This window comes from Mustelus asterias, chromosome 10, assembly GCF_964213995.1.
Source record: "Mustelus asterias chromosome 10, sMusAst1.hap1.1, whole genome shotgun sequence".
Taxonomy (NCBI): Eukaryota; Metazoa; Chordata; class Chondrichthyes; order Carcharhiniformes; family Triakidae; genus Mustelus; species Mustelus asterias.
This window is the reverse complement of record NC_135810.1, coordinates 54,542,069-54,566,187: the sequence shown is the minus strand read 5'-3', so window position 1 is coordinate 54,566,187 and position 24,119 is coordinate 54,542,069. Positions and strand designations below refer to the sequence as shown.

At 40.1% G+C, this 24,119-nt stretch overlaps 1 protein-coding gene across 2 annotated transcripts; it reads right to left on the bottom strand.

Annotated features, from left to right (window-relative positions):
* Window positions 1-1,507: 1,507 nt before the first annotated feature.
* On the bottom strand, window positions 1,508-5,695 carry LOC144500025 (uncharacterized). 2 transcript variants are annotated; one of them, XM_078222778.1, is made up of 3 exons: window positions 4,213-5,695; window positions 1,734-1,814; window positions 1,508-1,644 (listed from the first exon to the last, which is right to left on the bottom strand). In XM_078222778.1, exons 1-2 carry the CDS (start codon window positions 5,576-5,578, stop codon window positions 1,759-1,761), a joined length of 1,422 nt encoding a protein of 473 aa, XP_078078904.1. In that variant the 5' UTR covers window positions 5,579-5,695; the 3' UTR covers window positions 1,508-1,644; window positions 1,734-1,758. The 2 variants fall into 2 exon arrangements, with proteins under 2 accessions (XP_078078904.1, XP_078078903.1); XM_078222777.1 differs by having other exon boundaries at window positions 1,515-1,644; window positions 1,739-1,814; window positions 4,213-5,677.
* Window positions 5,696-24,119: the final 18,424 nt, after the last annotated feature.

Below are 24,119 nucleotides of genomic sequence, written 5' to 3'. Positions count from 1 at the left end.
GGAGTACTGTGCCCAGTTCTGGTCGCCTCATTACAGAGAGGATGTGGAAGCCATAGAACGGGTGCAGAGGAGATTTACGAGGATGTTGCCGGGATTAAGTGGTATGCCTTATGAGGATAGGTTGAGAGAGCTAGGTCTATTCTCCTTGGAGAGGCAAAGGATGAGAGGTGACCTGATAGAGGTGTATAAGATGTTGAGAGGTATTGATAGAGTGGATTCTCACAGGCTTTTACCCAGTGCTGAAATGGTTGTCACGAGAGGCCACAGGTTTAGGGTGCTGGGGAGTAGGTATAGAGGAGATGTTAGGGGTACGTTTTTCACTCAGAGGGTGGTGGGTGCGTGGAATCGGCTGCCGGTAGTGGTGGTGAAAGCGGATTCGATTGAGTCTTTCAAGAGACTTTTGGATAGGTTCATGGAGGTTAGTAAGATAGAGGGATATAGATGAGCCTCGAAGGTAAGGAAATTGTTCGGCGCAACTTGTGGGCTGAAGGGCCTGTTTGTGCTGTAGCTTTTCTATGTTCTATAAATCCCCAGGACCGCACAGGGTATTCCCTCGGACCTTCAACGAGACTAGTGTTGAAATTGCAGTGGCCCTGGCAGATATATTTAAAATGTCGGTATCCACGGGTGAGGTGCCGGATGATTGGAGAATAGCTCATGTTGTTCCGTTCTTTAAAAAAGGATCAAAAAGTAATGCGGGAAATTATAGGCCGGTAAGTTTGACGTCAGTAGTAGGTAAATTATTGGAAGGAGTATTAAGAGATAGGATCTACAAATATTTGGATAGACAGGGACTTATTAGGGAGAGTCAACATGGCTTTGTGCGCGGTAGGTCATGTTTAACCAATCTATTAGAGTTTTTCAAGGAGACTACGAGGAAAGTAGATGAAGGGAAGGCAGTGGATGTCGTCGACATGGACTTCAGTAAGGCCTTTGACAAGGCCCCGCATGGGAGTTTAGTCAGGAAGGTTCAGTCGCTAGGGATACATGGAGAGGTAGTAAATTGGATTAGACATTGGCTCAATGGAAGAACACAGTAAGGAGTCTAACATCACCAGGTTAAAGTCCAACAGGTTTATTTGGTAGCAAACGCCACTAGCTTTCGGAGCACTGCTCCTTCGTCAGGTGAGTGGGAGTGAGTGGAACAGTTTATGACAATAATCTTCATCGTAGCACATTCTGCCTAGGCAAGCACCATCCAGGGTGGAGCTTGAGTTCCAGGTCACCTGACCCATTCTCTTAAAGGGGCATGATCCAGCATATATATCAACCCCCACTCTCCTCACATAATTATGATTACGAGGGACCATGTAGGCAGACTACAAGTTGGATTTAACAACCCCCATCATCAACGTCCCCTTGCAAATTTGTCAGCAAGAGTGTAAAATTCCACCCTATGTGAAATTTAAAGTTGCTGGTATGTGAATGTTTCAAGACTGACTGTCACTATTTCGCATTCACAATCTCTTTTCAAATTATTTTTGCAATGATCTACAAGGCGATCAGGAATGATTCACTTTGCCATTTTGATGTTTATTGAAGCAAGTGAAATGTTACACGTGATGATATGAAATCATATCAGCAGGCAAAAAGATATTCATTTACTTCATCGATGTCCTGTCTTGTGAAATCCTGCTGATGAACCTGCAATTCAAGAAAACAATTTTCCATGTTATTAGGATTTCACTCTGGCAAGTAATAAATGGCTATTAAAAACTGAATATTACACATACATTACCCGTTTCACGTTTTCTTGTTTTATTCTTCCTCGTGTACTGTGTGAAATACCACTGGACTCTCACATCGGTAATAGACTAAAACAGAAAAATATAAATTAAGTATGAACTCAAATCTATGATGCAATCTGTATCTGTTATCAAGTTCTGTGCCATTCAAAATAATGTACAGTCTGCATGACTTGGTTTCTAAAGGTGCTATAGTTTTCATTCATGTTATTGATGCCATCAAATTAATTCTGTTCGACATTACATTCAATGGCTTAAAGAGAGGTTAAGGGGTTAAGGTGCAAACACTATAAGATATGGTGCAAGTAATTACTCAATCGTCTTTCGGATGAGATGTTAAACTGAGATGTATTGATTCAATACAATTCAGTGATGTTATCTGCGACCTTTCTCGAAAGTAAGGCTCAAGAATACAACATCAGTACATGCATACAGTCATTGGGGGCATTTTTTATTATCCTGAAAGTACACTACAGGATAAGAAATAAATTTAGATTGGGTGCCTTAGATCGTAAAATAAATAAAATATGCAGCAATGATACATCAGATTGATAATTTAGAAAGTAAGTCCTGAAGAGTTAGAAATTCATTGACATAATAAAAGAATGCAATGCAGGTGTGGCAATGCCTGCTCCAGTAAATTAACATATGTGGCGTGATAGACTTGCATAGATTCACTCGGACATTGAGTGCTGTAAGAAGTGATGTAACACAAACAAATGTCTCTCCAGAGAGCTAGTGTACCAATAGAGAATAGAATATCTTAGAATGTGAAAATTAGCACTCAAATTCGATGGTAAAAGGAGACAATATGGAAATCATCGAAACTGTGGTTTCCCAAGGCAGAGAATGGTAACATGATCAGTGCCTTTGAGAGAGACCCAGAAGGAGACCCAGTGGTACAGGAGACCTGAAGGTTATAATGAAGAGACAGCAACTAAATACCAAAGAGGGTGGTGTGTGATAAGAAATCTGATACGCATGCCAACTATGAAAGTCATCCTCATCACTTAAGTACTGGTAAGATCAATGTCTACCTATTAGTTGAAGTTATACAGACATTTATTTAGTTCTTCCTTATTAGTGTAATCATGCATTGATTGTATATGACCTAGAAGTTTAACAGGAGAGATTTTAAACAACTTCAGTGAGTATCCCATATCCCTTAACTCTTTGGTATCCAAGATCTCTCACTTGAATTTACTCAACCAACAATCATCCACAGCCTTCTCAGGTGGAGTTTCTAAAGATACAAACTCTTTGAGTAAATATTTTTCATCTTTGTCCAAAATTGCCATTCCCTTATTCTAAGACTGTGACCTCTTGTTCTATGCTCTCCAGCCAGAGAAACATCTTCCCAGCAATGACCTTTCAAGCCCTTTAAGAATTTTACATGTTTCAATGAGATCATCTCTCACTTTTCGAAACTGTAAGGGAATATAGGCTACTTAATCTTTCCTATAGGACAATCCTGATTCCCAGGAATCAGCCGGTCGAATCATCACTGCAATCCCTCTGGGGCAGTATTCCCTTTCTTTGGTAAGGAGACCAAAAGTGTACACAGGACTCCAGGAGAAGGGGTGGGCAATTCTCCCAGCCCGCTGCGCTGCCGAGAGACTCACGTGGAGGCCATTTAGCAGGTTCCCCGCTGGGTGCCATGGCCTCTACGAGTGTCCGGCCGCCAGATTTCCGGACCTCTCAGCTCCACACCAGAAATCGGTGCAAGCTGTATTAGCTATTCTAATGAAGATAGAATAAGACATAGGAGCAGAATTAGGCCACTCGGCCCATCGAGTCTGCTCCGCCATTCAATCATGGCCGATTTTTTTCTCATCCCCATTCTCCTGCCTTTTCCCCATAACCCCGATCCCCTTATTAATCAAGAACCTATCTATCGCTGTCTTAAAGACACTCAATGACCTGACCTCCACAGCCCTCTGCGGCAAAGAGTTCCACAGATTCACCACTCTCTGGCTGAAGAAATTCCTCCTCATCTCTGTTTTTAAAGGGTGTGGCTGTGAACAGTAACTGCTGCCTTTCTCCAGTTATTGTGTTATGGATGTGTCATTCTTACCCTCTGACAGTGCCAATTCCCTTATCTTTCCACTGTGAAGTCACCTCTTCTACACCCCATTGTTTCCCCCAGTCACATAGTTGATGCTAATTTCCCATCAAAACATTCCTTCAAACAGGTGCCCTTATCAATTCCCTTTTATTATATTCCAATTTCATCTCTTAATCTTAATTTTCCCCAATTCTTAACACTTACAACATAAAGCTATCCATATCATAGTTCCAAATTAGGACAACATAAAATGTCTACCAATTTTAGTTAATTTAGGATGCTCACAACTAAATATCTTAAATTACATTTTACTTATACAAACTTTGAAAGTAAAAAAAATAAGTCAGTTGTACATGTTTATATCATTCAACTGTCTGACAAAAACATCATCTTACACTGTACCTTCACAGTCTTCATTTGTTGCAAATGGAGAATCCTCATGCGACAATACTTGCTGACATCCTGGATTATGAGATGTGGAACTTTGTGGGGACCTTTCATCATGTCTACAACTGTGAGAAATTTCTCTTGTTGACATTGGACTTTCTGGTTGGTCACAATATGAGGAGTAAGAGGAACATTTCTCCTTTTGGTCTGTGTCTGACCAACACAGTTCTTCAGTTGGGCTAACAAAAAGAGTGCTTTGGTTACATAACTCAGGTTTTCTCCCTTCTTCATGTTTAAATATTCTTGATCTCTGACAGTCTGGCTTGGAAAATTTACTCTTTGAATTCACCAAAGTTTTATCTGGCTTTGTTTGATTTGAATACCGACTTTGAAAAGTTTTCTTGGACTTTTTCTTCGCAACATGGGTTCTGGAAGTATGGTATGATTTATTGAAGTTTTCATAATAATCATCATAGACTTCCTCATCAGAAACACACAAGTAGTTTCCATCATCAGGATCTTGAGATGTAATCATTATTCTCTCTTGCAAGGTGTCACAAGGTCTTGTAGGTGATCGCTGTGCACAAATTATTTCCGATAGATCAACTTGCACCTTTTCTTCTTCATTCTGATTTTTAACAATAGCTCCTGCAATTATTTTAACATATCCATGTTCTTCACCTTGTTGAATATGACTTTTTGCTTCCTCAGTCAATTGTTCTGAACAGGACACATCATTCCCAATCTCTCTTGCACTTTTCGATGAGGTTTCTTCACAATCAGCAGAAGGAATGAGACGTGGCAATAAAACGGAACCCATGTTTTGTTTCAGATAAATGTTGAAATCCTCCTGCACAGTCATGGGGGATAAAGGTGCATTTGCTCCCATCATTGTTGGACCTAAAGACAGTCCCACAATAGTCACTGGTTTATATGTCAAATCAGCCAATTTCGGATCTGTTGTCCAAGTTGAAGAGCCCACAGTTTTCATGCATTTTGGCCTATAACTGGGTGAGGCTATGGAACACTCTAATTCAAGACAATCATCACTCCATTTACTCTTTCGGTTTTGTTTTTTGAATCTTCTATAAGGGGTATTTAGCTTCAGCAAACGTTTACTTGTGTAAGAACATCTGTGCACTGATTGCAGTTCCAAAGATTGCTTTGTCATATCTGTATCCACTTCATCTTTAGGTTCCAAGTTTGGATTGACTGGAAATGTTTCCATGCTATTTACACTGCCTTTACCATCTTTACAATTTGGTGAAGAAACTGTGCTTGCACATAACCTCTGTTTAGCAGATACATCTGTATCAATTTTGCTCAGTTCAGATCTATTCAGTGCTCTTGTACTTCCTTCTCCAGTCTGTACCAGTGGCATGAAATCCTTTACTGATGGAAAAGGAGTTATAAAGCTCTTAAATGAGGCCTGGATAATATTGGGAAGACCCTGTCTGTGATTTATGATCCGGTTGTTTGTATTTATTTCCAATGCTTCCTTAAATTCCTCACTCAGGAATATTAGCTCATTTACAGAAACAGCAATATCAATATCAAGATACTGGCTAAATTGGGACAGAACCAGTTTTGGAGGTGATGGAATGAACTTGTCTATTGATCTTTGGATATGCAATGGTATGCCCCAATGGGATTGAAATCTTTTTGCTGTGATGTGCCATTCCAGGATTTCAATGGTTTCAGTAGACTGAAAGGCTAATTCCATACCTATGTGCTCTATTTTAGCTTCACTTGGTTTGATTGCTGGAAGCAAAGATGGTGCTTTAGGAATCATCATTTCTACTGACTTGTCAAATGTAGTTGCAATGCCCCAAAGGTTATTAATCTGTTTGTGCTTTAAGTTTGTACCTAAGTGATGAATGATATCCTGTTCAGCAAACAGAATATATGGTAATCTTGTTCTCTTAAATCCTTCAACATGTGTTCTCAGCTTTGGTAATGATTTCTTCAATGCTGGAGGATAACTTTGTTTGTACAATTCCTTCACCAGTTCAGGAAGACAATCCAGTTTAATAGATAGACTTTGTTTTATCACACACATATTTAACTTATTACTACATTCTGGTACAAGTTCAGTAAGAGTAGACTTCCTCCTTTCTCTCTTTTTCATTTGGACACTTCCCTTCAAACTTCCATAGTATGAAGTATTATTTTGTTCTTTGTTCAGAAGAGATGTGCACGAAGAAGAAACTGTTTTATCAGCATTTGATAAGCCTTTCTTTCTGGACTTCATTCTATGCTGTTTTTTAATTTTAAATTGTTCTACAAAATCCCTTATAGGTGGAGGAGGTGCCATAAATTCATTTAAAGATGCCTCAACAAGCCTGGGAATGCCCCATACGTGATTTACAATCCTTTTCTTTATATTAACTTCTAGTGCCTTTTTCAGCTGATCATTCATGAATTCTAACTCGATTGGAACAATAACTATTTCAACATGAAACCCTGGATTGAGCCGGGCTAAAATCAGCTTCGGAGCAGGTGGAATAAATGCTTCTGCTGATCTTTGAACATGTGATGGGAAACCCCAAGGACACTGAAGCTTTTTCTGCAAAATATGCCATTCTAGAAAGTTGCTGGTTTCATCAGAAAAAGAAGTTTGTCCAGGTACAGATTTAATTTGAAATCTACTAGCCTTAATTGATGGAGGAATGGGTGGTCCCTTGGGAATCATCATTTCTACTGACTTTTCATACTGTGTTTCAAGTCCCCAGAGATATAAAAGTTGCCTGTGCTTCAAGTTCATTTCTATCTGATCAATATCATCTTGTTCAGTAAAAGGTATATACTTGATTCTTGATTTTTTAATTCCCTTCCCAGGTGCAATAAGCTTTGGTAAAGATTTCTTTGACACTGAAGGATAGGTACATTTGTAGAACTCTTCTACCAGTTTAGGCAAGCATTCAGTTTTAATTTCCAGACACTGCCTTAGCACACTCATATCAAGGTTTTTGTCAGACTTTAATCTAAGGATAACATTGGCAGCTATCTCTTTCACTTTATTTATGTGCATTTCGTCTGTTCCAAATTGTGAACCTAATTTTCCTCCTTTCAGTCGCAAGGTTGTGCCCCGAGAAAATATTTCATAACTTCTACCCAAATTGGCACTATTGAATACTGTGCTGCTTTCTTTAACATTTTCTGATTGTTGGACGAAGCTTTCATCATATGGAGTAGGACCCATAAACTGCTTTAAAGATGAGTTAATAACTTTTGGAAGACCCCAATTTTGATTTATGATCCTTTTCTTTATATTTTGATTCAGGGTTTGCCTATGTTCGTCAGTAACAAATGCCGGTTCAAAAGGAGCAACAGCTATTGCACTATCAAGCTGGGAATTTAACTGGGTTAGAATAAGTTTTGGAGCAGGTGGAATTAAGACTTCTAGCGATCTTTGAATGTGCAAAGGTAAGCCCCAATTGTACTGAAGTTTCTTCTGTGTTATGTGCAGTTTGAGCTTGTCTCTTATTTTCTTGTAAAGGAAGTTGTTTTCCATACCCACAGGCTCTATTTGAGCTCCACTGGCTTTGATTATTGGAGGCAATGCTGGTACCACTGGAATCATCATTTCCAATGGTCCTTTATAGGGAGTTGGAAATCCCCACTGATGTGTAATCTGTTTGTGCATTAAATTCAATTCCAAACGATCAATTGCTTTTTGTTCAATAAAAGGCATATATGTTGATCTTTGTTTTTTAAAACCTATGCCAGGTAAAATAGGTTTAGGCAAAATCTTCTTTGATGTCTGAGCATTGAGAGCACTGTAGGTATTCATTACCAGTTCAGGTAGGTGCTCTGTTTTAATTTCTAAACACTGCTTTATTAAGCAGAAATCTATAGAACCTCTACATGTAACGCCGTGATTATCAGAAGAAAATACCTCGATATTTTTTTCCACTTCTGTGCTTTTTTGATACTTTGATAAAGGCAATTTTCTTAATTGGATAATACTGTCTGAAGTAGGCACAATGAAAATGGGCATTGCCGCATCTTGTGGCTGTAGAATTAAATCTTCTGTTTTTGGGACAACAGGTATAAAATTCTTTACAGATAACTGAATGATCTTCGGAATGTCGCATGTGCAACTTATAATTCTTTTTCTTGTATTCCTTTCTAGTATTTTCCGGTGTCCATTACTAAGGAAGGGCCGTTCAACCGGCACACAGATCTTCACCAAAAAAACCTCTTGTTTTAACTGTGATGGAATTAATTTTGGGGCAGGTGGAATAAAGTTTTCTTGTGATCTTCGAACATGGAGTGGAAAATCCCAGTTGTGCTGAAGTTTCTTCTGTGTTATGTGCCATTCTATTAAGTCCTTAGTTTTATTGTCAATGAAGGTTGTTTCCTGACCCACAAATTCTATTTGGACTCCATTTGCTTTGATCACTGGAGGCTCCGATGGTACTTTTGGAATCATAATTGCTATCGATTGTTCATATTGGGTTGCATATCCCCAGAGATGGGTAAGCAATTTGTGCTTTAAGTTCAGTTCTAAATGATTAACAGCATCCTGTTCAATAAAAGATATGTATGACAATCTTGGCTTTCTAAATCTTTTGCCAGGGGCAACTGGTTTTGAAAAAGGCTTTTTTGACATTGAAGGGTAGGTGGCTTTATACATCTCATTCACTATTTCTGGAAGACCACTATTTTTAATTTCAAGGCACTGTTTTATCAAACATATTTCTACCTTGTTCTTACTTTCTTGGTTGAGTATAGGGGAAAGCCGTATCTCTTCTACATTGCAAGGTTTCAGATTACTGCTATATTTCTGACTCTGTTTTGAAGACAGTTTTATTTTCTTCGTCTGTAAAAATGTGTTAATTGAGGCATCTACTTGTACATCTTCCATTTGACTATTGCTGGAAGATATTTTGCCTTTTTCCAACACTTCAGATTGCAGCATAGGAGAAGCTAGGAAATTACTTAAAGACGATTGAATAGCACTGGGGAGGCCCCACTTGTAATTTAGGATTCTTTTTCTTGTATTCAGCTCAAGTCTTTTTCTATGTTCTGAGATTAAGAAAACCATTTCAGGTGAAACAAAAACCAAAGGAAAACCAGGCGGTGGTTTTAGCTCCGAAGGAATTAGCTTTGGAGCCGGTGGAATAAATGTTTCTTGTGATTTCTGAATAAGTAATGGTAATCCCCAATTACCATTTTGAAGTTTCTTCTGTGTAATGTGCCATTCCAGTCTGTCTCTAACTTTATCATCAACGAACCTTGTTTCTTTACCAACAGGGTATACTAGAGCTGTACTTCTCTTGATGATTAGAGGTTCAGATGGACCTTTAGACATCATTATTTCAATTGATTCTTGATAAAGATTTGGAAATTTACATAGATGGGTAATCAGTTTGTGCTTTAAATTCATCTCCAAGTGATTAACAGCATTCTGTTCAATAAATGGTAAACAATGCAGTCTTGGCTTTTTTAGTCCTTTACCAAGTGCTATGAGCTTTGGCAAAGATTGCCTCGATTGCGAAGGATAGCTATTTTTATAAAATTCCTTTAACATTTTAGGTAAGCACCCGGTCTTAATCTCTAGAGACAGCTTTGTTAAACAAATTTCAAGTTTGTCTTTCAATTCTGGTTTGAAGTTCGCAAGTGAAAATTTCTCATCCATTTTTTTAGTTTTCTTGCTTTTGTTATTCTTTTCATATTGTAGCGCTGATGATTTCCCCCTTCTGATTGCTGTCAACGTGTTGTGAAGAAACATTTTGTTTTCTTTATTGCCCACATTAATGTTGCAGCATGCATCTGGAACAGTAGTTATAAACTTATTCAAAGAGGATTGGATAAGATTAGGAAGACCCCATCTGTAATTGATCATCTTTTTCTTTGTATTCATCTCCAATATTTTCTTATGCTCATTACGAAGAAATGGCAGCTCGGGTGAAATAACTACGACTGAAAAAGCAGGCTCTTGTTTTAACTGGGATGGGATTAGCTTTGGAGCAAGTGGAATAAATGCTTCTTCTGATATCTGAACATCTAATGGTAATCCCCAGGTTTTCTGGAGTTTTTTCTGCATAACATATCTTTCAAAGTTGTCTCTCACTTTGCGATCAATGAATGTTGTTTCCCTACCCACTTGTTCTATTTTAGCTCCACTTGACTCGATTGCTGGAGGCATAGGTGGCACTTCAGCGATCATCATTTCCAATGATTTATCATTTAGGGTTACAAGTCCCCAGAGATAGCAAATGCGTTTATGCTTTCGGTTCAGCTCCAAACGATCAACTGCACTCTGCTCAATAAACGCTATATATAATGAACGTGGCTTTTTATATACATCACCAGGTGCAATAATCTTCCTTAATAGCTTCTTTGACATGGAAGGATAATTTTTTTAATAAGATTCTTTTACTATTTCTGGTAAACAATGCATGTTAATTTCTAGACACATTTTTCCAAAGCACATATTAAGTTTATCTGTATACTCTTGTTTGAAGTTGAACAAAATGGCCACTTCAGCTGTTTTGCTCGGTGTTGTGTCTTTGCTACCATCTTTACTTTTGTGCATTTGCGAAGGAATTCTCATCCTACTTCTTCTATCAATATTGCTGGGTTCTGTTTTGTTGGCTTCGACTATTCCTGACTGTAACACTAAATCTTTTCTTGATGTAGAAAGGGCTATGAACTTTCTTAATGAAGACTGAATAAGTATTGGAAGACCCCATTTGTGATTTATTATCTTCTTCTTTGTATTAAGTTCTAATAATTTCCTAAGTCCTTTACTTAGAAATGTCATTTCAGTTGGAGCAACAATTACTTCAAAGCTAAACTGTAGATATAGATGGGATGGAATCAGTTTTGGAGCAGGGGGAATAAAGGTTTCTGCTGACAATTGAATATGCAACGGTAAGCCCCAGTTCTGTTGAAGTTTCTGCTGTGTAATGTGCCATTCTATTCTGCTCCTAACATCATATTCAATGAAAGTGTTTTCCATACCCACAGGTTCTACTTTAGTTTCACTTGCTTTGATTGCAGGAGGCATAGGTGGTCCTTTCGGAATCATCATTTTGATTGATTTATCATATACAGTTTCAAGTCTCCAAAGGTGGATAATCTGCTTGTGCTTTAAGTTCAGCTCTAAATGATCAATAACATCTTGTTCAATAAATGGTGGGCACCATGGTCTTTGTTTTTTGCAACCTTCATTGGAAACAATAAGTTTTGGTAATTCTTTTTTTGCTGCTGTAGGGTACGTACGTTCATAAAATCCCTGTACAATGTCAGGTAAATTATGTGTTTTAATATCAAGAGTTTGCTTTAATAAACACATATTTAGTTTATCTTTACATTCTGATTTGAGATTGGAAGAATCTGGGAATGCACTTATCTTCTTAAACTTTGCTCTTTTATAAACTTTCTGGCAAAGCAGTGAAGGGAACTTTTCCTTCTTGTGCCCTGCAGTAATTTTTGAATTAAGATCTATGACATTGTGAGTGAATGTTTTACTTCCTTTTATGCTTCCTGACTGTAATGTGTCACTTTGTAGTGATGGCGTTGGAGTAATTAAGTCCTTCAAGGATGTCTGAATAAGATTTGGGAGACCCCATTTTTGATTTATGATCTTTTTCTTTGTATTCATTTCCAATCTATTTCCATCTTCAGCACTTATAATAAGTGGTTCAGTTGATGTCACAATTATATCATGAATACAATGTGGCTTTAGCTCAGAGGAAACCAATTTCGGAGCCGATGGAATAAATGTATCCATTGATTTCTGAATATGTAATGGAAAGCCCCAATTATTCTCTAGTTTTTTTCTCGTAATATGCCATTCCATTTTGTCTCTAGCATCATTGTTAATGAAAGATGTTTCCATACCTACAGTTACAATTTGAACTCCATTTGATTTACGTATTGGCGACACATTTGGTCCTTTAGCAAACAGCATTTTGACTGACTTTTCATACAGTGTGTCCTGTGCCCAGAGATGAATAATCTGTTTGTGCTTGAAGTTGAATTCTAAACGATCAACAGACTCCTGTTCGATAAAAGATATATACAACGATCTTGGCTTTTTGAATCCTTCACCAGGTGTAATTAGCCTTGGAAGACATTTCTTTAATTGCACAGGATAGGTATCTTTGTACAAACGTTTTACGAGTTCTGGAACACTGTGCATTTTGATTTGTAGGCTTTGCTTTGTTAAGCATATACATAGTTTATCTTTCTGTGCTGGTTTCAGACCAGCAAAATCATCTATTTTGTTTGATGTCTTGTTATTACTACTTCTTTTAGATTGTGGCAACAAAATCTTTCTTTGAATGCGCAGTGGAAATATGCCTCGAGGAAACAGATCACTCTTTACCTTTTCAATGGGAGTGTTGCTCAATTTTTTCTTGTCTTTAATTATTTCAGTTTGTAGCATGAAGTCCTTCACTGATGGAGCAGGAGCCATAAAATTACTTAAAGATGACATAATGAGCTTGGGTAGGCCTAATTTCTGATTTACAGCTCTCTTCATTAGATTGAACTCCAGTCTTTTTTTATGTTCATTGTGAAGGAATGTTGGCTCAGGCGGGGCAAAGACAGTCACAAAATTAGGCTGGGGATTTAACTCAGATAATATTAGTTTTGGAGCAGGTGGAATTAAAGCTTCTTGTGATCTCTGAATATGTAGTGGTAAACCCCCCTTTTGCTGAAGCTTTTTCTGTGTAATATGCCTTTCAAGGTCTTTTCGAACTTTATCATTGGAGAAATTAATTTCCACGCCCACAGGCTCTATTTGAGCTCCATTCATCTTGAAAGGTGGTGGCATAGGTGGTGCTTTAGGAATCATCATTTCCACTGATTCCTCATACAGAGTTGCAAGTCCCAAAGAATTGGTCATCTGTTTGTGTTTTAAATTAAGTTCTAAGTGATCGATAACATCCTGTTCCATAAAAGATATATACATTGCTCTTGGCTTTTTGAATCCATTTCTGGGTACAATTAGCTGTGGTAATGATGTCTTTGAGGTCGGATAATAGGTGACTTTATAAAACTGCTTCACTCTTTCTGGCAAGCAGTCCATGCGCATTTCTAGACATTGCTTCATCAAGCATACATCCAGTTTATTTTTAACTTTTTGTTTCAGATGAGCAAAGACAAACTGCTCACCTAATTTAGCTGTTTTTGAATTCCTTTTACCTGCTCTGTATTGTACTGAGAACGTCTTTTCGCTTTGTGGTTGTACAAACATTTTCTGTTGAAAGCTCATTTCATTATTCTCTATTTCAATGTTATTGGCTTTTGGTTTCTTTCTTGCCATGTTTTTTGACTCCATAATATCATTCATTGATGGTGCAGAAGCAACAAATTTTCTTAAAGATGACTGAAAAAAATTAGGAAGACCCCACCTTTGATTGATGATTTTTTTTCTGGTGTTCAGCTCCAACATTTTATTAATTTCAACATCTACAAATGGCAACTCACATAGAGTAATGACCAAAACAGAATCAGCTTTTGGGCTCAGCCGAGATGGAACCAACTTTGGAGCAACTGGAATGAATGCTTCTACTGACTTCTGATAATATGATGGCTTGCCCCAATTGTGTTGAAGTTTCTTTCGAGTAACATGCCATTCAAATTTATCTCTGACTTCTTTGCTAATACAAGTGGTTCCCATGGATTGGCCTCGATTTGCTTTGAGTGCTGGAAGTGCAGATGGAGCTTTGGGAATCATCATTTCTATTGACTCTTCATGTGGAGTTTGAAATCCCCATAGGTAGGAAATGTGTTTGATCTTCAAATTCATTTCCAAGTGATCAACAGCATTCTGTTCAAAAAATGGTATATACCGTGGCCTTGTTTTCTTACAACCTTCACCAGGTGGAAAAGATTTTGTTAAAGTTTTTTTTGGTGTTGGGGGGTATGTATTTTTGTAGCATTCTTGTACAATTGCTGGTAAATTGTCCAGTTTTATTTCGAGACATTGTTTTATTAAACACGTATCTAACTGATCTTTATGCTGCGATTCCAGGGTAGCAATCACAGATAACATTGGTTTTCTCTTCACTTTCATTAATTTGATAGCTTGGTCACAGAATGGTGCAGACGTTTTTTCTCTCTTGGGTTGTATCAACTTGCTTTGCAAACAACTTGTTTTAAACTTACTCTTTAACAAAACCTCACTTTCTTCTGATATTTCTGACTGTGACTTGATACCCTTTACTGATGGTGCATGAGACATAAAACTCTCTAAAGACAAATGAACAAGCTTCGGGAGACCCCAATGATGATTTATGATCCGTTTTTTTACATTCAGTTCCATTCGTTTCTTATTTTCAACGTCGAGAAATGCAGGATCAATTGTAACAACATTCACATCAAAATTAGGACATGGGTTGATCTGTGAATTAATTAGTTTTGGAGCAGGTGGAATGAATGCTTCTTGTGATCTTTGAATATGTAACGGAAAACTCCCGTTACTTCCAAGTTTTTTTTGTGTAAGGTGCCACTCTAAAATCAACCTGGCTTTATTAGTAATAAAAGAAGTCTTTACAGCCGTAGGTAGTATTGTAGCGTCAGTTGCCTTGATTACTGGAGGAACAGGTAGTACCTTAGAAATCATCATCCGTAATGACTTTGCATGTAATGTCTCAAGCCCCCAGAGATGGCAAATCCGTTTGTGCTTTAGGTTCAGCTCCAAGCGATCGACTGCCTCCTGCTCAAAAAAAGGTATATAACATGGCCGTAGTTTCTTATTACCTTTGCCAAATGTAATTAATTTTGGTAAATCTTTTCTTGATTCTAAAGGATATGTGACTTTGTACATCTCTTTTACTATATTAGGAAGATAATCCATTTTAATGGCTAAACATTGTTTTGCTATGCACATGAACACTTCTTTAAGTTCTATCTTCTTGAGATCTATGTTTTTCCTCCTACTTTTATTCTTTAGAAATGGCAATTTTGGGCTGTATTGCAGTATCTCCTTACGATGTTCACTGCTGACAGACATTGCTTTTCTTTTTATAATGTCTGAATGGGCAATGAGATCTTTTATTAAACTAAAATCCATGAAATTAATTGACGATCTCTGCACAACATTGGGAAGGAGACCCCGTCTATTATTAATAATCTTTTTCTTCATATTGGAGTCCAACATTTTCTTATGATTATCACTTATAACTGTCAGTTCAGTTAGGACAACAGCTAACTGTGAACAAGGCAGTGGATTTAGCTGGGAAGAAATCAATTTTGGTGCAGGTGGAATGAGTGCATCTCTTGATCTCTGAATTTCTGTTGGTAGACCCCAATTAAACTGAAGTTTTATCTGTATAACGTGCCTTTCCAGATAGTTTCTGACCTTATCTTCAAGGAAAGTAGTTTCTGTACTGGTGGGTTCTATTTTAGTTGCACGTGTCTTAAGTTGTGGAGGTAATGGTGGTGCTTTAGGGATCATTATTTCCAAGGACTTTTCATATGAAGTTGGGAATCCCAACAAACTTGAAATAAGCTTTTGGCTTAAGTTGACCTCCAATCGAGCAACGGCATCATGTTCCATAAAAGATATATACAATGGCCTTGACTTTTTATATCCTTTTCCAACTCTAATCAATACTGGTAAACGTTTCTTTGACGTTAGAAAATAGGAATCATTATACGATTCCAATACCGGATTTGGTAAACAATTTAGCTTCATTTCAACCTTTTGTTTTGTTAAGCACATAATTAATTTATTTTCATATTCTGGCCTGAAGCTGGTAACAGCAAATCCCTCTTTTAATTTTTTTGTTTCTCCATTCCTACGATTACGTTCAAGTGACAGAAGCATGCTTTTGCTTTCATTCTGAAGCATGTTTTCCTGATAGGGAATGATTTTAGAAGAATATGATATATCAGTGTTATTGAACACTGAATTATTTCTATCAGTGCTTTTTGATTGTAGTGGTGCAGGAACGTTATAACCATTTAAGGTTTGCTGGACAAACCTGGAGGAACTCCACCTATTACTTGTAATTCTTCTATTCACATTTCTTTCAATTTTTTTATGTTCTGGAGTTACGAATGGTAATTCGGTGGTAGTAACCGTATCAATTAGACTTAGCGGTGAAGAAATCAAATTAACTGAAGAAAGGGATGCTTCTGCTGGCTTCTGGAAATCTGTGGATAAATCCCAGTTGTGTTTGAGCTGTCCCTGTGTAACATGCCATTCAAGACTGTCCCTTGTTTTGTCATCAATGAAAACTGATTCCACACGAACTGGCTTTATTTGGGCATCATTTGCCTTGGTTGTGAATGTTTCTTTAGGAGTCACCTTTCTCACTGAATTTTCAAAGGAAATTGGATATTGCCAGAGATGGGAAATAAGTCTTTGCTTTAATTTCATCTCCAAGCAATCAACAGCAGCTTGCTCAATAAATGATACACATCGCGGCCTTGGCCTCTGACTTCTTCTATCAAGAGGAGTAAAGTTAATTAAAGGTATTTCATTTGGGTGAACACTGCTGACTGATTCTTGAATATCAGATGGAATTTCAAACTGTTCCTCAGCAACGTACATTTCAGATTCATTTGTAATGTTCTGAACCTTCTCTATCGGCATGGCTATGTCAGTGCTGCAAGATTTACTAACCTGAATTGATGAATGGCTGTTACTTGCTTTTTGTTGTGTTCTAAATTCAGCTCTGTCTGTTTTGATCTCATCAAAACAATTAATTTGTTTAGAATCCATTGCTTGGGTCACAGATGGTGGAGCCTGTTTCTTATCAAGAGATTGAGGTTTTAAATTAACCAATGTCTTAGTGCTAAAAATGGAGACTGGTGGAATAATCAATACATGGCTTTCATTGAATGTTTCTGAAAGTGACTTCATTATGTTCACATTAACAGAATCTATGAGGTTAACCCCCTTGATTAATATTGGTCTCCACTGATGAATTCCAATCCTCCTTTGCAAATTAAATTCCAAGTCATAAATGTCAGGTTCCAGAAGGGCTGGCATTTTCAAATCCTTTCCGATGAGTTCAATGCATGATTTCTTAGGTAAGGATAACAGTGGAAGCAGTATCAGTGAAAGTGACTTCTTATGCATAAATGGCAATCCCCACTGACCTTCTAATGCCATCTGAGCAACATTCAGCTCAAGAGTACCAACCCGGTTATTAGGTAAGCTTGGAGGAACTGAAGGTATTGGTTGATCATTCGCATTTTCCATTTGCTGAACTTCTCCATTCACTCCCTGAATTTTTTTGTCAATTTCCAACTCTTCAGTAACTGGTGTTGAAACAGAATGAAGTTTTCTTCTGAGCTGAAGTAACTCAAATTTTTCAACATTTTCTTTGGTCAGCAAAGCAACTTTCTGAATGCGTGGATAAACATGAAAATTAGTATTGCTTGCCAATGCATATTTTTCATGTTCTCCCAAATGGTAAATTTCAGGCAAAGGTAGCTGGTTCTTTAAGTTAGAAACTTCTAATGATTCCATCTGTTTTGTCTCTGAGTCTGGGAAGACTGTTACATGAAGACCATTAGTGTAATTATTGTTTATAAAATCATTCTGTACTGGCACGCTTTTTATTTTGTCAATTATTGCTGTGGAGGCAAGCAAGGTCTGGCCTGGTGGGGATGTTGGACAGTAGGATGGCATGCATCCTGATGTTTCTATTTCACTCAAGGTTTCATACACAGTATTACTAGTAACTGTGCACTGCTCATCAGTACTTCGCCATGTAATGCTCAGAGTCATCCTCCATATTTCTTCAGAAGAGAACTGGTCAGATGTGTTTGTTCCAATCGAGGTGTAGTTTTCGAACAAATTCTGTTCTGAGCATTTTTGTTTCAAGTCTGATGAGGCGATACAGCTCTTTCCACCACCGTTTAAAGCACTGTTAAGAGAAGAGGTATCAGAAACTGAGCTGGACTTTTTGTAATTTAATTTTTCAGATGTGACTGAGCCAAATGAATGAAGGGATGTATCCTTGCCGCAATGGCGATGATGATCACGTAAAGGTATCTCATTGGAGCTTTGATGTAATGCTTTTTCATTTAGTGCTCCTTCACCTTCTTCAAACTTTGACTTGTCAAATTCTTCTCTTGCATTACGTTGTTTTCTGTTTAGTTGCAATACATACAAGTCAACACATTAAAAATAATTCAAATGATCTCATCAATATATATTAACAGAACAATGTTATACAGGCAACTTCTCACAAATGTACATTTTAAAGAACAAGTACAAGATTTAGTAGATTGTCACTCTGTTTCATAGGGCTGAATTTTCTGGTCCTGCCTGTGGCGGGTTTCATGGTGGGCAGGAGCAGAAAATACAGAGAGAAGCCGAAAATCAGATTTCTGGCAGGAAATTAATTTGGAATTTTCCCCTCACCACATTCATGGTAGACAAATGGCGAGTTGGGTTTCCCACTGATCCATGACAGGAATGCCATTTGGGTACATTACCATGTCATGAATACTCAATATAAGTCTATTTGCTGGTTCCACCTTCTAATCTTGCATCACCTTAGTGAGAAATTAGATTGGTCGATACAAGGTTTGCTGCGGCTGGTGAGATAGATCGCACAGTGACAAATGGAGGTGGGGGCTGGGAGAGTATAAAGAGGAAGTGGAGAGCTCCTTTAAAGAAAGTCATAATCACCAGTCAGGGCGAGGGGATCAAGGTGAGAAATGAAAAACAGTTGTTGGGCTGAGTCGACCTCACATTCGGTGAGATGTTAAAGACAGTCTTGAGGCTTCCAGGACCAGGCTACAGCACTATGCAAGACATGTACATTACTGTACTATCCCAGGGAGGGACAAAGTTTAAGTGCTCAATTTGGATAAGGTACGGCTTAGTATGCAGGGCATGAACATGGTCTTACCATCAGTGGCCATAGGCTTGTCTGGCTCAGTACTGAGTTGCAGATGGTACGGTTAGGGGAGCTTGTAAATCAGGAAAACATGATAGAGGAGTAGTCAAACTTTGTGTGTGTGTGTGTGGCGCGTTGTCCTCGGTATATGATAGTGTACAGATCCTCAAGATTGGGAGGGGTGAGGTCTACATGGGACATATGGTATTGATGAGTTCAGGTGGCTGAAATGTTCATTACAATTACAATGGGATCTCGGGTTACTCGGAAGCTGGAGAATAAAGAACAGTACAGCACAGGAACAGGCCCTTTGGCTCTCGAAGCCTGGGCTGATCACGTTGTTCTATCTTGACCAACCGTCTGTATCCCTCTATTCCCCAGCTGTTCATATGTTTATCCAGATAAGTCTTAAATGTCGCTAACATGTCTGCCTCAACCATCTCACTTGGCAGTGCATTCCAGACCCCCACCACTCTGTGTAAAACATTTCCCCCGCACATCTCTACTGAACCTTTCCTTACAAGAATAACAAGAAGGACATTTTCCTACAATTGTGGAGTTGCAGGAAATTTGGAGGAACCCGAAAAGTGACAAGGAGAGGTTTGCAGCTCGTCTTTAAACAAAAAGGTTGCTGCACCATAGCCTGAAGTTTTTACAGTTTGAAATCAAAGCCTGCACAGCATGGGTCTGAGAAGTGTGGGAGGAGCCCAGGACTGGGTTGCTTTCAGGGGGCACCCTCGAACTGCATTGGTACTCAACATTGAAATGATGCTCGAGCTGGGAGAAAGATTTCCTTGAGAACCTGCAATTGGAGCCGTCCCCTTTTGATGTGTGTCAGAAAGAGACTGCAGGAGTCATCGAGTTCTTCAGGGTAATGTCCAAGACCCAACTATTAACAACTGCTTCATTAATGACCTTCCTTCATCATAAATTCTGAACTGGAGAGGTCTGGTGACGTTTACACAATGTTCAGCACCATTCATGATTCCTCAGATGAGAAAGCAATCCATGTCCATATGAACACCGCTCGACAATCACCAGGCAAGACTGTTCTCTTCCTGTTGGGGAGCATTTCAGCGGTCATGGGCATTCGGCCTCTGATATTCAGGTAAGCGTTCTCTAAGGCGGCCTTCACGACACACGATGGCGCAGAGTCGCTGAACAGAAACTGATAGCCAAGTTCCACACACATGAGGACGGCCTCAACCGGGATATTGGGTTCATGTCACACTATTTGTAACCCCCACAGCTTGCCTGGACCTACAGAGTCTCACTGGCTGTCCTGTCTGGAGGCAATACACATCTCTTTAGCCTCTCTTGATGCTCTCTCCACTCACATTGTTTGTATCTCAAAGACTTGATTAGCTGTAAGTATTTGCATTCCAACCATTATTCATGTAAATTGAGTTTGTGTCTTTATATGCCCTGTTTGTGAACAGAATTCCCACTCACCTGAAGAAGGGGCTTAAGGCTCCGAAAGCTTGTGTTTCTTTTGCTACCAAATAAACCTGTCGGACTTTAACCTGATGTTGTTAAACTTCTTACTGTGTTTACCCCAGTCCAACGCCGGCATCTCCACATCATGACTACCATCGACACCGCAAACTGCCACCTCCAAGTGGAGAGGATCTCCAAGAAGATCGCGCATATCGACACAGACATCAAGTTTCTACAAAGATGCAAGAAATCAGACAAGATACCGAAAGGACTACAGATCACGAACCCACTCAGGTCAAACTATAACAGACTACGCTGAGAGACTTTGCCGTCGCACCTCTCTCAAACACTCCTCAAACACCTCGTACACCAGCTCAACAGTAAACGCCGCAGCCTGGAAACCAAGATAGAGTCCACATTCTCAACTTGCGCTCAGGATGCAGCCCAGCTGCGAAACTCTGCCAAGCAGACTAGACAAAGGAACTACACCATCTACATGCACACCAAGAACAGGAAACTTGAGAAACTCGGCATCACCACCAGCAGCAACCAAGCCTCCCCCGGTACCACAGTAGAAAACAGTACCACTGCAGGGAAGTCCATTGTCAACTTGTCTGACTACACACTTCAACCAGATGAAATCAAAGTTCTCAGCCGAAGGCTTAATTTTTGCCCCACCACCAAAATAGACCACATCAGTCTCGCAGCAGACACAGGAATTCATCAGGCGAATGAGGCTGCGGGAGTTCTTCCACAAACCCCAAGAGGACAACAGCAAACACAATGAGACAGACAATGAACCGGAACAGCCGACAGAGAGATCCGCAGTGCATCCGAAGAGGAAAGAGTCGAATTGGACTCCTCCGGAAGGCCGCTGCCCTCGACTTGACATGTATGCCCAAGCCATCAGGAGGTGCGGCAACACCAAATTCATCAGCCGCACTCACAAGACAGCCCCGAACATCACCCAAGTACAACGCAACGCCATCCACGCTCTCAAGACCAACCGCAACATTATCAAACCAGCAAAGGAGGGGCCATCATCATACTGAACAGAACGGATGACTGCAAAGAAGTGTACCGACAACGAAACAACGAGGAACACGACAGACAGTTACCCGCCGATCCGACCAAAGAACACACCCGTCAACTCAACACTCTGATCAAGACCTTTGATCCGGACCTTCAGAGCACCCTCCGTGCTCTCATCCCACGTACTCCCTGCATTGGAGATCTCTACTGCCTCCCGAACATACACAAGGCAAACACACCCGGCCGTCCCATCGTATCGGGCAATGGGATCCTGTGCGAGAACCTCTCCCGCTATGTCGAGGGCATCCCGAAACCCATTGTACAAAGAACCCCCAGCTTTTGTCGCGACACTACGGACTTCCTACAGAAACTTGGCACACATGGAGCAGTTGAACCAGGAGCGCTCCTCGTCACAATGGATGTCTCGGCACTCTACAACAGCATCCCCCACGACGATGGCATTGCTGCAACGGCCTCAGTGCTCAGCGCCGACAACTGCCAGTTTCCAGATGCAATTTTACAACTCATCCGCTTCATCCTGGACCACAATATCTTCACCTTCAACAACCAGTTCGTCATCCAGACACACGGAACAGCCATGGGGACCAAATTCGCACCTCAATATGCCAACATCTTCATGCACAGGTTCAAACAAGACTTCTTCACCGCACAGGACCTTCAACCGATGCCATACACTAGATACATCGATGACATTTTCTTCCTTGGGACTCGTGGTGAACAATCACCGAAACAACGATATAATGAAATTCCATCCCACCATCAGACTCACCATGGACTACTCTCCGGAATCGGTTGCATTCTTGGACACACGCATCTCCATTAAGGACGGTCACCTCAGCACCTCACTATACCGCAAGCCCACGGATAACCTCACGATGCTCCACTTCTCCAACTTCCACCCTAAACACGTTAAAGAAGCCATCTGTATACACAGGATCTGCTCGGATGAGGAGGATCGCAACAGACACCTCCAGACGCTGAAAGATGCCCTCATAAGAACAGGATATGGAGCTCGACTCATCATTCGACAGTTCCGACGCGCCACAGCGGAAAACCGCACTGACCTCCTCAGAAAACAAACACGGGACACGGTGGACAGAGTACCCTTCGCCTTCCAGTACTTCCCCGGAGCAGAGAAGCTACGGCATCTCCTCTGGAGCCTTCAACATGTCATTGATGAAGACGAATATCTCGCCAAGGCCATCCCCACACCCCCACTTCTTGCCTTCAAACAACTGCACAACCTCAAACAGACCATTGTCCGCAGCAAACTACCCAGCCTTCAGGAGAACAGTGACCACGACACCACACAACCCTGCCACAGCAACCTCTGCAAGACGTGCCGGATCATCGACACAGGTGCCATCATCTCACGTGAGAACACCATCCACCAGGTACACGGTACATAGTCTTGCAACTCGGCCAACGTTGTCTACCTGATACACTGCAGGAAAGGATGTCCCGAGGCATGGTACATTGGTGAAACCATGCAGACGCTGCGACAACGGATGAATGAACACCGCTCGACAATCACCAGGCAAGACTGTTCTCTTCCTGTTGGGGAGCACTTCAGCGGTCATGGGCATTCGGCCTCTGATATTCAGGTAAGCGTTCTCTAAGGCGGCCTTCACGACACACGATGGCGCAGAGTCGCTGAACAGAAACTGATAGCCAAGTTCCACACACATGAGGACGGCCTCAACCGGGATATTGGGTTCATGTCACACTATTTGTAACCCCCACAGCTTGCCTGGACCTACAGAGTCTCACTGGCTGTCCTGTCTGGAGGCAATACACATCTCTTTAGCCTCTCTTGATGCTCTCTCCACTCACATCACATTGTTTGTATCTCAAAGACTTGATTAGCTGTAAGTATTTGCATTCCAACCATTATTCATGTAAATTGAGTTTGTGTCTTTATATGCCCTGTTTGTGAACAGAATTCCCACTCACCTGAAGAAGGGGCTTAAGGCTCCGAAAGCTTGTGTGGCTTTTGCTTCCAAATAAAACTGTTGGACTTTAACCTGCTGTTGTTAAACTTCTTACATATGCAGCAAGACAATGGACAATATCCAGGCTTGGGCCGACAAGTGGCAAGTAACATTCATGCCAATAACCATCTCCCCATGACATTCAATGGCACTACCATCGCTGAATCCCCCACCATCGACATCCAGGGATTTAACAATGATCAAAGCCTGAACTGGATTAGCCATATAAACATAATGACTATAACAACAGGTCAGGAGCTAGGAATACTGTGGCAATTCACCTTTTGACTTCCTTCCCCAAGGCCTGTCCACAATCTACAAGGCATAAGTCAGGAGCGTTATAGAATATTCTCCCCTTATTTGGACTGCCAATACCTTCTTCAAGAAGCTCAACACCATCCAGGGCAAAACAGCCCTCTTCATTGACACTTCTTCCACAAACATTAATTCCCTTCATCAGTGAGGCACAACGGCAACAGGACATATCATATGAAAGGTGCATTGCTGGAACTCACCAAGGCTCCATTGACAGCACCTACCTAACCCACAACCACTATCATCTATAAAAAAAAAGGGCAGCAGATACATAAGAACACTAATGTTTATCTCAAACTAC